Genomic DNA, 16253 nt, shown 5'->3' with positions numbered 1-16253 from the left:
ACACAACATCAGGAAGAGCTAATACTGTGTACATACTAAGTTCTTTTATTATCTACTCGATTTTTGTCCCCCTTTAGACATCAGCTTGCCAAAATCAGCTACTATATGCTACACATCTGCCTTACTAAAAGCCAGAGCGGTGTCAGATAAGTAAGTGTTTCACATGCGGGAAAGCATGCAAGGATTTATTTTCCTCATGTTTAATATGGTAGCATGTTATGTGTTGTTTATGGATGATAGTTTCGGTATGATTTTCTTATGACAGGTTTTCACCCGAGGCAGCATCTAGACGAGGTCTCAGCACAGCAGAGATGAATGCAGTCGAGGCCATTCACAGAGCAGTGGAGTTCAACCCACACGTACCAAAGGTCTGTTACATGCTTTTATAGCACTCGCAATTTACCTCCTGCCTAACATGCCAATCGCTGGTAAATAACATTTACAAAAAAATTGCATGATCTTCTGAGTTTCGGTCCTTTCTTTATTTATCGCAAACAATGCTGGATGACACCCACAGCAACATATGCGTTAAATCATGTCTGTGGTTGTTAAAATAGGGATGCACAAGAAAAGGGCCAGAATGGTTTTGAAGAGTTGAAGTCATTGATCAAAATAGTAAAGTTTTATTAGTTTTCAGGTGGTGCCTTTCGACTATCAATTTCATCTACACAACAGTGCTTAAGCAGTTCTATTACCGTGAAAAATATTGGGGACATTTTTAAAGCTGTTTTTGAGTCGTTAAGAAGACCGTGTTTATTTGAATATTTCAATTTTATATAGCAATGTTCTATTATAATTTAATTAAAAGTGTCATTTATTTCTGTGATAGCAAAATAGAATTTTTTAAAGTATTGTTAAGGCCTGTTCACACCAAGCACGATTCGATAAAGATAAAGTTCTAAAAATCGTTCACTGTGTTAAAGAGTAGCATAGTTTACACCATAACTACAACAATAAAGATACAGAAGAACGATATTATTTTAATCACTTTCAGAGTGATTTTATTCCCAGTTGATGAACAATAAAACACTGACAGCCAGTCAGAATCCATTGATCAAAGGGCTTGCAAAATTAAGGTCTGTCCACATGAACGCCGCTATTTTCAAAACCGGAATCTTTATTTTATTTTATTTATTTATTTATTTTTATTTTTTGCTGTTTGTCCACACAAAATGGCTGGGTTCACACTTGGGTCCGCTTGCCCACCTGGAATAGTTAAAGCCCTCCCAGAAGTGAAGATGGGGGCGTGGGAAGGGGGGTGGCATCACGTTCGTCCGCTACACCACCGGTTCACACCAAACGTGAAAGACATGAATGAGGCAAAATCTGCACATTCATGGCAAATGAATTGCGTATTCTGCATTGTTAAACTGGGAGACGGCAATCCGCCTCTGTACTCATGTTTGCATTGACTTGAATGCAATTTACTCTTGAAATATATCTAATTCCATCTTTGATTTGAACCAAGTATAAAAGTGTCATTATCGCCACCTGTTGGTTTGGTATGCCAATAACATGCATCACAGTGAGTTTTTGCATTTTCATGTGGACAGATTTCTAAAAAAAAAAACGGGTAAACAGTTTATAAACATATCTATGTACGTGTGGACATGGCTTTAAAGATACAGACAACACTGTCGAGAAGCACACTGCTTGATATTAAGCCCTCTTTTAAAAGATTATTCAATGGCAATGACTCTCGTGGAAAGAATTGGTTAATACCATGGGAATTCATAAAAAGCACTTTCATAATGGAAGATGTGAAAGTAATGCAGGCAAATGTACAGTCACAAGCTCAATATATGTTCAGATGCGGTAGTAAAGACACCTGCTGGTTAAAGGGATTATGCCGAATTAAAAGCATAATATAAAAACAAGTACATTGTTTATCTGTGAGCACACAAATATATTGTGTGTTTTTTATATTTATCGTTATCATGCTTGGTGTGAATGAGTCTTTACTTATAATGCAATTTGTTAAAATTATGATACTTTTTCAAAATGTAGTGTATCTTTGAAATCAAAATATATGTAACAAAATAAAATAAATGTTTTTGCTGTCACTTTTGATCAGTTTAATAATAATTTTTTTTTTTTTTAAATATTGTTGGAGAGCTGATAGTCTAGTGATCAGTCCACGGACATGTAGCGAAACTTGCGGGTAACCCGAGTTTGAGTCACAACTTGTAGACATTTACAATCCCACTCTCTTACTTTCTCTCTTTCTAACTTCACTCCCTGTCAGCTGCTGTCCTCTCATAATAAAACCAAAATGCCAAAATAATAATAATCCAAATTAATAATTAATAATTTGTTAATCCAAATTTCTGACAGCAATTAATTTAAATTTCCTAATAAATGTTAAAAAATAGATTCAAATGATCACTTGATAATTCATTTAGCAGATATTTATTTTTATATTGCAGATATTTATTTAGTGCTCTGGTTTCACCCACAAGTCCAAAAACGTGGTACAGGTGAATGGGGTAAGGCTGAATTGTCCGTAGTGTATGTGTGTGAATGAGAGTGTATGTGTGTTTCCCAGTGATAGATTGCAGCTGGAAGGGCATCCGCTGCGTAAAACATATGCTGGATAAGTTGACGTTTAATTCTGCTGTGGTGACCCCGGATTAATAAAGGGAATAAGCCAAAAAGAAAATGAATGATTGAATAAATGAAGTATCTGGGTCTGCTTTATTCTACTGTTATTCATGAGTGCAGATGTATTGTCATGACCAGGAGGTGATGCTGTTGTAGTATTTACTGTAAAGCACACTGTCATCCTCTGCACTAAAAACAAACTTTACCTTCACGTCAGAAGCTCCTTATTCACAGTTCTACCCTGAACCAGGTATCAAGTGGGCTTGTGGAGCTAAGTCTGCCAAATAAAAGAATAGCTCTTCCAAAAAAGAAACTTCTGTCATCATTTTCTCACCAACAACATCAGTTTCCTTCTTCTGCTAAACACAAAAGAAGCTATTTTAAAGATTGTTGATTGCCAAACAGAGTAGAAAAACAAGTGAAGTCAGTGCTTATCACAGAGTGTTTGCTTACCAAAATTAAGCTTAAATAGTTTTATTCATTGCCGTCAGCAGTAGAAACTCCAAAGTACATGATAAGCAAATACTGACTTTTATTTTGGGTGAACTATCTCTTTAAGCCATGTTTATGTTTATGGTAAAAATTACATCACCTTTGATTTTCTTTTTGATCTTGAAAATTGTTTTGACCCACATCGTCTATGTCTTGCTTTGTACCTAGCTCTGACTCGCCCTTTTCAAAAACACTTGGTCAGACTTCAAAGAGAGCAACCTCTTCACACCCAAACACACCTTCGCAGATGAGGGGGTATTTACACATACGCGTGTTTCCAGACATGCTGCATCAGACTACAAAGTGTGCACCTGTTTGACATGTGCAGCAAATATAAACACACACTCATACACCTGGTCTTTCATATGCCAAATCTGCCCCTGCGGGAAGAAGGACACTACATGAAGAGCTAGAATGGTGTTGCGTTGAATGTCACTGTACAGTATGGCGACCACTTCTGATAGAGCCCATAATATACAGTTCAATACAAAATTATTATTATTATATATAGTTATTGTTTTTTTTATATATATCTACAAGGGCTGTTTAAGAGAAAAATATTTTTTTACAGCACAATATATTTAATAAATAATTTCATTCATTCATTCATGCAAACTCCACAAAGACTCCAACTGACCCAGCCGAGGCTCGAACCAGCGACACTCTTGCTGTGAGGCGATTATGCTACCCACTGCGCCACCATGTTGCCCATAAATAATTTCAAATAGCTAATTTATTTTGTCTTTGTCATGATGACACAGTACATAATATTTGACTAGTTATATAAGATACTAGCATTCAGCTTGAAAGTGCAATTTAAAGGCTTGCCAAGATTATGTCAGTGGTTAAATAGGCAAGTCATTGGAAAACTGGTCAAATATTTTTTCATTCATTCATTTTCTTTTGGCTTAGTCCCTGATTTATGAGGGGTCACCACAGTGAAATGAACCACCTAAAATAAATATTTATTCATTATTATTATTCATTATATGATGGTGCGAAATATCAGCTTGATCTCACGATCTTAGTTTTGTCAGTTTAGTGGTTGATTTGTTAGAATTCGTACAAGTTCAGTCATATGAAATTGTACAATTTTAAAAAGTAGGCATGTCACCCAACCCCACCCCTTAACCCAACTGTCATTGGGTGATGAGCAAAAATTATACTAAATTATACTAATTAGATCATGCAAATTCATACGAATTAGCCATTAAATCAAAAAGTGACAAATTGCTGTGATATAGCCTTGGAAATATAGCTGTTTCAGAAGGTAAAATTTATGATTCATTTGATTAATTAACCGGTGAATCCAATATATTTGTTGATGCCATGATACCTTTTTTTTGGTCAGAATTATTTGTTCAAAATAAAGTGCGACCAATATGCATTAACTTGATTTAGAAATGTTCTTTTACTATTACTTATGATCAATCTACCGCATCCTTCCTGAATAAAATAATTCAATTGTCAAAAAACAAACCAATCTAACATCAATACTTTTGAATAGTGCTGCTTTTCTCTATTTCAGTGGGCAACAGTGGCTGTCAAAGCGTCATTCATTCATTCATTTTCCTTTGGCTTAGTCTCTGATTTATCAGAGGTTGCCACAGCGGAATGATTTTCCATCTTATCCAGCATATGTTTTACACAACGGATGCCCTTCCAGCTGCAACCCAGTACTGGGAAACACCTATACACTCTCACATGCACACTCATTCACTACAGCCAATTTAGTTCATCCAATTCACCCATAGCCCATGTATTTGGACTGTTGCGGAAACCAGAGTACCCGGAGAAAAACCCACATGAACATGGGGAGAACATGCCAACTCCACATTGTAATGCCTACTGGCTCAACCAGGACTTGAACCAGCGACCTTCTTGCTGTGAGGTGACAATGCTAACCACTAATCTACCGTGTCACCCAATCTAAACATCATTTATAAACAATAAAATCATGTATTTTTCAGGTACATGCTTTAATTGATTGGTAAATGCAATAATTTGTATCTGAAGTGACCTCAACGTTTATTGAAAAAGCCCATAAATATGCATAATACAGTGCATGATGTCATCCGTCACCTGAACCTCCTCTCCTCGTCTCAATCAAACACCCTCTTTGGTGATGTCATGGCTCTGGGTCCGGACAGTCATGTGAAAAGAGATACGGCTCAGACTGAGACAGAGGCTTATAGGAGTTCAGCAGGGGCTTAGGGGGAACCTCCACATAAAAGAGACCCATCACTGACACTTGATCCGCCATAAAAGAGCTGATCGTGTTTGTGTGCGAGCATTGCGTAGGACAGCTGCCTGTCGAATGTCAGCATGATCATAAAGCTAAATTACCCATGTCTACGACGCACGTGTTTGTGTGCATTCTGGCTTAAACACAGTGGTGATTCTTACAGATCGGTATGTTGGGGTGTTTGATTTAGGTGTTCATTTAGAAGGTGCACTTGTAGTGGGAATCAGTCGAATAGCTGTAATATACCATAATAATCACAGCTAGGGGTATTTGGGAAGGTTATGCTGTATATAATACCATTTAATCCTCCTGGATTGCCCTCTACAACATTCACCCCAGGGTTTGAGTCGGGCACACGCACACACTATATGTGAAAGCCTGGGACACATTTCATCCCAATATCAAGGGGGAAAGCAAAATTTAGACTTTTGATTGTGTTCTTTTTAAGTGGTTGGTTTGATGTCCTTTTTTAATATCTTTGACATGATCTTTTTTCCCCTGCATATTTCCATATTATCTGTTCTATGCATTTTATATAAGGAGGGGCTCTATTTTAATGTACCTAATGTTACATTTTAACGGTTTAAATAAAATTACTATGTAGATTTATGGCTTTTAATTTCTTTTCAGTAATGAAAACAGATAACTGATGTTTACTGCACATTTGATAATGTTTTACTGTACATACATTTATAGCAATTTTAAACGTACATGCACAAAATTAAATCAATTGATCGAATTAAATAGAAAAAGCACATCTATCAATCCATCCATCCATCCATCCAACTATTAGTCCATCCATTTATCTGTTGTCAATCCATCCATCCATATTTCATCTTTCCATTCATCCGTCCGTCCATCCATCTATACGTCTGTCTGTTCGTCCGTCCGTCTGTCCATCCATCTATTCATTCATCCATCCTTGTATCTCTTTCCATTCATCCATCCAACCATCCATTCATTCATCCATCCATCCATCCCACTGTTCCATCCATCCACTCATCCCACTGTTCCATCCATCCCATTCTTCCTTCCTTCCTTCCTTCCTTCCTTCTATCCTTCCTTCTATTCATTCATCCACACATCCCGCTCTTCCATCCATCCATCCATCCCACTCTTCCATTTATCAATCTATCCATCCCATTCTTCCATCCATCTTTCCACCCCTCATTCCATCCATCCTTCCATCCATCCTTCCTTTCTTCCATCCCTCCATCCATCCATTTATCCATCCATCCATCCATCCATCCTACTGATCCATGCATCCCCCCTCCCATTGTTTTTCCTTCCATCCATCCACACATCCCACTCTTCCTTCCATCCGTCCATCCAACCCACTCTTCCATTCATCCTTCCACCCCTCCTTCCATCTATCCACAAATCCCAATCTTCTATTCAACCATCCGTCCATCCCACTCTTCTATTCATCCCTCCATCCCACCCTTCCTTCCTTCCTTCCTTCCATCCTTCTATCCATCCATTCAACCATCCCACTGTTCCCCATTCATCCATCCTTCCTTCCTTCCTTCCTTCCTTCCTTCCTTCCATCCAAGAACACTTCTTTTCTTCCTTCCATCCTTCCTTCTTCTCTTCCTTCCATCCTTCCTTCCTTCTTTTCTTCCTTCCATCCTTCCTTCATTCCTACTTTTTCGTCCTTCCATCCTTCCTTCATTCCTACTTTTTCGTCCTTACATCCTTCCTTTATTTCTTTCTTCCTTCCTTCTTTTCTTCCCTTCATCTTCCTTCCATCCTTCCTTCATTCCTTCTTTTTCGTCCTTACATCCTTCCTTTATTTATTTCTTCCTTCCTTCTTTTCTTCCATTCATCTTCCTTCCTTCCTTCCTTCCATCTTTACTTCATTTTTTTCTTCCTTCCTTTTTTCCTTCCTTCTTTTTCTTCCTTCCCTCCTTTAAATAGGTTGGTTGATGAATGGATAGATTGCCACCATGAATATTGTTGTATTAAAGAAAAGAGGCTTTATCTGTGATAAAATGTGTGCATACATCTCTTTCATTTGAATAAGTTCTAATATATTTTTGTAGTTGTTGGTTTCACTAATGAGTGTTTTTGCTTTATGGTAATCAGAAATTAAGTTAGAGGTGTTTACTCGTGCCCCAAAAATATAATTTTATATTCTTTCATATTTAAAAATGTAGACAATTGTGGCGTATAAAAGTGTTTTTTTTTTTCTGTCATTACAGTATTTATTAGAGATGAAGAGTCTGATTTTACCACCCGAGCATATTTTGAAGAGGGGAGACAGTGAGGCAGTGGCATATGCCTTCTTTCACCTGCAGCACTGGAAGCGGGCAGAGGGGGCGCTCAACCTGCTGCACTGCACCTGGGAGGGCAGTACGTACACCGCATAAACTTTTTACACACCATTACATTCATGCATTGCAGACAATTACCATTCTCACTTGCAAAAAAACAACAACAATTTACCGGTTACAGAATTTTTATCATGAATTTTTTATAAATTATATTTTGTTGTTAGCTGAAAATGATCTCATTCAACACATTTTGGCTCTTGTAGCTTTCCGGATTATTCCCTACCCACTGGAAAAGGGTCATCTCTTCTATCCTTACCCAGGATGCACAGAGACCGCAGACAGAGAACTTCTGCCTTGTAAGTAAACACTGTATACACAGTTGAAGTCAGAAGTATATAATAGTGTCTGGATGCAGCCTTTATGATGCAAGCTGAGATTGCATCGCTCAGAGATGCAATGTCAAACACAATGCACTCAATGGAGCTAGTGACGTCACTGTGAGGGCTAGGGTTAGGGGTGGGGTAAGCGGAGCACATTAAAAAGCATTGGATGCAGCTCAGATTGCATCTGCACCAAGTCTGCAGCCAGACCCCTCTCGAATTATTAGCCCTTCTGTGAATTTTTTTAATTCTTTTTTTCAATATTTCCCAAATAATGTTTAACAGAGCAAGAAATTTTTCACAGCATGTCTGAAAATATTTTTTTCTTCTGGAGAAAGTCTTTTATATTGTTATATTTTGAATAGAATAAAAGCAGTTTTTTTTTTTAAATCCATTTTAAGGTCAAAATTATTTTCCCCTTTAAGCTATTTATTTTTGATAGTCTACAGAACAAACCATCGTTATACAATAACTTGCCTAATAACCCTAACTTGCCTAGTTAATATATACAGTTGAAGTCAAATATATCAGCACTACTGCAATTTCTTTCTTCAAATATTTCCAAAATGATGTTTAATAGAGCAAGTATTTTTTCACAGTATTTCCTATAATATTTTTTCTTCTGGAGAAAGTCTTATTTGTTTTATTTCAGCTAGAATAAAAGCAGTTTTTTATTTTTTAAACCATTTTAAGGTCAATATTATTAGCCCCTTTAGGCATTTTTTTTAGTTGTCTACAGAACGGTTATACAATGATTTGCCTAATTACCCTAACCTCCCTAATTAACCTAGTTAAGACTTTAAATGTCACTTGCTGTATAGAAGTGTCTTGAAAAATATCTAGTATAATATTATTTACTGCCATCATGGCAAAGATAAAATAAATCTGTTAGTAGGAATGAGTTATTAAAACTATTATGTTTAGAAATGTGTTTAAAAAAAATCGCTCTGTTATGACTTCAGTTGTACTAAAGATGCCCACAATAAATTGATTATTTGTCGATAATCCTTTAAACAAAGAAAAAAAGATAATTAAAGAAAATTACTATAATTGGAAAAACAGATCTGGGAATTTGTTTGAGATTGCGTTACATTTGGTTGCGACACATCTATTGTGGACAACATTATTAGATCTTTGAAAATTTAAAATGGATTAGCATATGATCTTAATGGTACTCAATTGGTACCTAATTGGTGATCTAGCTCATGAAAATGTAATATACACAGGGTGTCCACAGGGACTTGAAATAGTCTTAAAATGTCTTAAATTTCAAAAACTATTTTTTAGGCCTTAAAAAGTTTTAAATTCACCGAAATTTTGTCTTGTAGGTCTTCGATAATTGTAAACAGGTCTTTTCCTGTCTCCATGTAAAACTACCCAATCGGCCAACACACATCCAACCACCAACAATCCATTTCAATAGAACTTTTAACAAAACTCTATTTACCAATATGGTTTAAATATTGTCCTCTGTGTATTTATAGTGCATATATAGTCAGCAATCTGACTTGGACAGACTGTTGTGCATAGATTTAGTTTGTTAAAGTTTTTAAAGATTTTTTTAAGATAAGTTATGTGAAAAAATGTGTTAAAATATGTGGCCTTGAAATAACTGATTATAATACAATATTAAGAAAAGTCCTGTATAAGTCTGAAATGTCATTCATAAGGTCTGAAATTGGTTTTAAAAAGTCTTAAATAAGACTTTGTGAAACCTGCAGAAACCCTGATACAGTTGATTAAATTTTGTTTGTGCTACATAAAGGTGAAGAAAATGGGCGAATAGCTAAATGGCTTTAGCTTTAATCATAATCATGAGTAAACCCTGGACTTTTTTTTTTCATGTTCCAGTTTTTCTATAATAGGTTAAGCACATTTGGTAGAAAACATCTTGTACAGTAATAACAACTACTTGCTAACATGAACACACACATGCATCAGTTGCCAAAGTGTAAATATGAGAAGGTGCTATTGACACACCAAATTGTAAGCATAACATTTTGTTCTCTCAAGTTATCAATCGCTATTTCTTTTACAATCTCACTGGCCTTTAATTTACAAGTAAAAACTTTGTCTCTTTTTGTGGAGGATGTTTCTGTTTTGAGTATCAGTTGCATGTCTTGTATTGTAACATTGTGATTGCTGATTAATTATTTGATTAATTGATTAATTAAATGATGATTGATTGTGAAAATTGAAAATGTGGAAATGAACATCCCCAGTATACAGTGGGGGAAATAGGTGCCGTTGACTTGAAATTTTCACCGGATGTTGATAACAACCAAATAATTCCATATATGCAAAGAAAACAAAACTAATTAGTTTGCAAATTAAGTCGTGTGTAATAAAATGAAACGACAAAGGGGAAAAGTATTGAACACATGAAGAAAGGGAGGTGTAAAAAGGCAGTGAAAGCCCAGACAGCAGCTGAAATCTCTCAGTAGTTCTTCAGCTACTCTCTGCCCTTCATCATTGTAAATGAATATTAGCTGCTTGAGTCCAACATCTACATTATCAGGATGATGTCAATAAAACCAGGGTGGACATTTCAGCAAGACAATGATCCAAAACACAGCCAAGAAAAAGTCTTAAATGCTTTCAGAGAAAGGAAATCAAGCTGTAGAATGGCCTAGCCAATCACCTGACTAGAATTCGACATAAAATACAAATTAAAGATCAGATTTTATAGACGAGACCCACAGAACCTGTGAAAAACTCACACCTGAGCAATGCATGTGACTTCATTCTCCATATGAGAGGCATCTTTAAGCTTCCATAATCAAAAAATCCTTTTATATAAAGTATTAAATACATTTCAGTAGTTCAGTGTTTTCTTCTTGTGTCATTACACACATCATTTTTTTCAGATTTTTTATTTATTTATTTTTTTGGTATTTTTATGTTTGTATTGTTTGGGTTTTTACCAAAATCTGGTTCAGCTCCATGTCAACAGCTCCTCTTAAAATATTACTCACAGGAAAAAAGCTTGACATGTTCAATACTTATTTCACCCACTGTATATGCATTGGTATGTAGAAATATGAAGTGTTAACTTAAGCATATATTGTTTAAAAAATGTACAAAATTACTTATAGACATATTTTAAGCATATAAAACTCTCTTTTATTTGTCATCCAGCATTTCACGAGGTGTCAGTCTACCCGAAGAAGGAGCTTCCATTCTTCATCCTCTTCACAGCGGGCCTGTGCTCCTTCTGTGCCATGTTGGCCATGCTCACACACCAGTTTCCAGAGCTTATGGGCGTCTTCGTCAAAGCCGTAAGTATCTGCATGCCTCACCAAACCCAAAAATCTGTTTTTTTTTTTGTCCTCCTTAGCCCTTACTATTTACATATTTTTTGTTTAGAAGAGAAAGTACACAATTACTAAGCTTCCAAGATAAACATTTCACTGTGTTGCAAAAGAAGAATAAAGTTTCTGTAACAGCTCTCCAGACGGTACAAACCACAACCCCTTATTAGACCAATAACTGTCTGTGATGTTCTAGTAAAGGAACAAAATAAGCTGTGTTTTCCATTTTAACACCTCTGCTATCCCACATCATTATTTTGATTTATTTATAATTAGTGTAGCACTTTGATTATTGTTTGTTTTACATGTAAATTAAATGTTCCACTTAATTATGTACATAAAAGACTAAATTAATATTATTGTGTTTTATGTTTTTTTCAAGTGATGTTTACCAGAGCAAGGATATTTTTCCACAGTATTTTATATAATATTTTTCTTATGAAGGAAGTCGAAGTATGTTAGTTCGACTGGAATAAACCAAAATTATTTTTTAAAAAAATAAAGGGTTGATATTATTATTTTAACTAGCCCAATTTACCTAATTGAACTACTTATGCCTTGCACTTTAAGCTGAATACTAGTATCCTGCAAAAAAACTAGTAATGTATTAGGCCATTATGTCAAAGACAAATGAAATTAATAATTAGAAATTAGTTATTAAAACTATTACTGTTTCTCTATCTATTAAATATTGTTTGGGAAGTATATATTGTATATTATAAATCTTTGAAAAGTAGAATATTTTGTTAATACAAAAATTGAAGCTTTGCTATATTATACAATCATTATGTATAATGTTAAATTTTTCAAAACTAATTTTAATATTGCGTAATGAAAAAGTCTTTCCAAAATCTCAAAATATTAGAAAGATAGCTGTATAAAAAGTTGAATTCAGAATTATTAGCCCCCTAATTATTAGCCTCCTTGTTTTAATTTTTCCCAATTTCTGTTTAACGAGAATATTTTTTTAACACATTTCTAAACATAATAGTTTTAATAACTCATTTTTATTAACTGATTTCTTTTATCTTTGCCATGATGACAGTACTTAATATTTTACTAGATATTTTTCAAGACACTTCTATACAACCCAGATCACTTTATTAATAAGTTATTTGAGTCATTGCAGAGATGTATGGATGCAGTCTTCCAAGCTCATAGGAGTCATACACAATATTAATTCGCTTTCCATGATAAAAACACACAAAAACGATAAATGTTTTGGTCATTTGTGGTTTAAAATGACTCCGCAATTGTGGGCAGCACGGGGGATCAGTGGTTACCACTGTCGTTTTCACAGCAAGAAGATTGCTAGTTTGAGTCCCAACTGGGCCAGTTGGCTTTTCTGTGTGGAGTATGCATATTTCCCCTTATTCGTGTGAGTCTCCTTTCGATGCTCCGATTTCCCCCTCTGAAAGGGCATCCGCTGCGAAATTTAAACTCGCTGTGGTTCGTTCCGCTGTGGCGACCCCTGATAAATAAGACTAAGTTGAAGGAAAATAAATGATTTCACAAATTATAAGTGTTTTTGTGGCTCTGGGTTAATTATAATACTTATTTTTACATTGCAGATCCTGCGATGTGACTATTGCAGATGTGCACATTTCAATAACGACGCTGAAGTGATATATTATGCAGTCCTAATGTACATATTCTCAATACTCAATAACTTGCATTGAGTCAGTGAGGAAGGTAGGAGAAGAGAGAACAGACATTAAGTAGCAGAAGTGAAGACAAACAGGCTTTTAAATAGTTTGCAGAACAACCTTTAGCCTTTCCAATGGCCAGGATGAGCATTTAACTGCACTGCGTTCTTCTCTTATCACTGTTTACATTCATTCGGCTGAATTAATAGCGCATGATTGATTTCAGAACTACTTTTGAATTCTTGCTCCACACATCACGGAAGAGCCTCACCTTCGACACGCATTCAAAGTCGGTCTTTTCCATTATACTCCCTCCTTCGGCACATAAACGCTTTGTTCTTTGTCCACTACAAACATCTTGTTCTTCTAGTCCTAATTTGTAATTGCAAACAAACTCCTAAATTGCGAGGACATGAAGCCTCGTTGGTCTTTATCTTTTTATCAACCTCATTTGTCTTGATACAACATGTATTTACGTTAGCACTATCTATTTCCTAGATCTGGATTTAAAAAAGAAATGGACGATACCTCTCCAGGCTTTATCCTTCCTGGGGTTTTCCGAAGACTTCCTTTCCCAAATTCCGTCATAAACATCTGTTCATCCGTGAAATGTATCGCTTCATAAACACATTAGGGCCTTGTTTATGGTGGATTGAGCTGTGGTGGTTTTCAGGGGAATGGTTTCATTCCAGTTTTGTAGTCCTCTAGTTGGTTGCCATCCAGCGTTGTGTTTTTTTCTCCTCTTGTTTGTGTCTGTCAGGACCTCCATGCTGAATCCCAGAAGGACGAACTCTATCATACTTATGTCTCGCTCTTCAGACTCTTTAAGGGCAACTTTCTCTGAGAGCATTTGTGTAGTCTATGAATGAGCCAGACAACACACTAAACTTGTCCAAGCTTGCTACTTTGGACTTTGTTCGTGGTTCTTGTATATATGCACGTCAGCATCTGCTCAGATCAGCCACCCTCATACTTCAGTTTAAAGATGAAAGGCAGCACAATACAATTGAAGTCATAATTAATAATTCTCCCCAATTATTAGCCCCCCTTGTATATTTTTTACCCCAAATACTGTTTAGTGGAAACAAGATTTTTTTCAACACATTTCTAAACATAATAATTTTAATAACTCATCTCTAATAACTGATTTATTTTATCTTTGTCATGATGACAGTAAATAATATTAGACTAGACACTTCTATACAGCTTAAAGTGAAAATTAAAGACTTAATTAGTTTAATAATGCAAGTTAGGGTAATTACAGTAGGTAAATCATTGTAACAGTACTTTGTTCTTTAAACAACCAAAATAAATTTTGCTTAAGGGGGCTAACAATATTAACCTTAAAATGGTTTTAAAAAAAGATTAAAAACTGCTTTTATTCTAGCTGAAATAAAAAAAATAAGACTTTCTCCAGAAGAAAAAAATATTATAGGAAATACTGTGAAAAATTCCTTACTCTGGTAAATATCATTTGTCAAATATTTAAAAAAGAAATTCACAGGAGGGCAAACTATTTTGAGTTCAACTGTATTATATTAATTGGCAACATGTAAGTTTAAATCTGAATTTCTAAATATAAATCTAGAAATGTATTTATAAATCCTAAATATGACATTGAAGGCAAAATGATGAGTCCTCCTGTGAAATGTGTAAACTTTTTTCAAATATTTCCCAAGTGCTGTTTAATGGAGAGAAGATTTGGTATATTTTTCCAATAAATGTATTTTGTCTTTGCCATGATAATAGTATATAATATATTTAACTAGTTAATTTGCAAGATAATAAAATTCAGTTTAAGTGCATTTTAACTAAGTTCATTAAGTTAAATAACTAAGATAGGCCAGTTTTTGGACAACAGTGTTTTGTCTTTCTCACCCCCAACACTCAAAAAACAACAACAAAAAAACATAAAAATATCTAAAAAGGTTAAATATTTCATAGGAGGTATGTAAATATGTAAATATGAATAAAATGGGCCTAAAAGCCTAAAAATGTAAATGTGATTATGAATGTAGAAATATAATTCGTGAATCTATAAATGTATATTAAGTATGAATGTATATATGTCCACTGTCAATATAGAAATACAAAAAAACAGGTACAACTCTAAATATATTAAGGCAAATGTGAGTATATCTGAATATTAAAATAGTAAATCTGAATATAAAAATGCAAATCTCAATAAATATAAAAAAAAAAAAAAAAAAAAAATATATATATATATATATATATATATATATATATATATATATATATAATTATATAAAAGTATATTTTATAATATAAAGTATATTTTGAAAAAAAAAAAAAAAATATATATATATATATATATATATATATATATATATATATATATATATATATATATATATATATATATATATATATATATATATATATATATATATATATATATACACTGTAGGTAGAAGTCCCGGGTAAATCATATATTTTAATCTGAATATATAATTGTAAATTGTCTGTATATTCACACACATTATTCAATTTTGTATATATTACACAGTAAGTACAGTACAGAGTAAAAAAAAAAATTAAAATCTTGAATACATATTATTCAGGTCATTATGTAGGTTAGCATCACTACTTATAAATGTTACTCCACACAGATTCCTCTGACTGTTTCCTCTTTTTTTCCTGCAGTTCTTCAGCACCCTCTTTGCACCACTGGGCTTTTTTGCAGACAAGATGGAGAGTTTTATGCCCTCCTGCCTGTGGCATCAACTAACAAATGTCTGACCCGCACACACCCTTCACACACAGACACACACATACTTGCACTGGAAAACACTACTGTACATGTAACGTGTAAGGTGAACTGACAATAAAACTGTTTGGCTCTTTTTGTGACACTCTTTTTCATACAGTATTTATTGCAATGGTTGTGAAAGAAGTGACAGTATAGACAGGGCAGTGCTGATGCAGACACAGAGGAAGAAGAAGAGCTTTGGTTATCATGAAGATTCAACAGAAAATCTTTTTAGAAGAGCTTGCTAAACACTGGTTCAGATCCACAACAAGAGGGTGAGTTGGTTACACTGATGATGTTTACACAGTTCTATAGTCTTCCTGGAATAGAATAAAAGCTTGATTAGATTGTAAACAAGACATTATAAAAGACTGTCAGGTATTGTGGTTATGATATGGCATGTAATGATGATGTGGTGCTGCTTTACAAATAGCTGGAGTAGCCATCGTTGCTTTCTGGAGATGGTTGAGGAATAATAAAATCAGTGTTGGAGATAATGCATACAAGTAACGGGAGTTATGTAATAATATTACTT

The 16253-nt window shown here is 34.6% G+C and overlaps 1 protein-coding gene across 3 annotated transcripts in view; it reads left to right on the top strand.

The window, feature by feature from the left end:
• st7l (suppression of tumorigenicity 7 like) overlaps positions 1 to 15819 on the top strand; it is a 31767-nt gene extending 15948 nt beyond the window's left edge. Inside the window, exons 10-15 of one of the 3 annotated variants that reach the window (XM_087255660.1) lie at positions 78 to 150; positions 266 to 368; positions 7540 to 7690; positions 7875 to 7967; positions 11130 to 11269; positions 15613 to 15819. In XM_087255660.1, coding sequence (XP_087111786.1) covers positions 78 to 150; positions 266 to 368; positions 7540 to 7690; positions 7875 to 7967; positions 11130 to 11269; positions 15613 to 15708 — 656 coding nt within the window. In that variant the 3' untranslated portion in view covers positions 15709 to 15819. 3 annotated transcript variants of the gene reach the window in all.
• Positions 15820 to 16253: the final 434 nt, after the last annotated feature.

This window comes from Danio rerio, chromosome 6 (assembly GCF_052040795.2).
Source record: "Danio rerio strain M-AB ecotype USA chromosome 6, GRCz13ab, whole genome shotgun sequence".
Taxonomy (NCBI): domain Eukaryota; kingdom Metazoa; phylum Chordata; class Actinopteri; order Cypriniformes; family Danionidae; genus Danio; species Danio rerio.
This window is presented reverse-complemented; position numbering and strand designations above follow the sequence as displayed.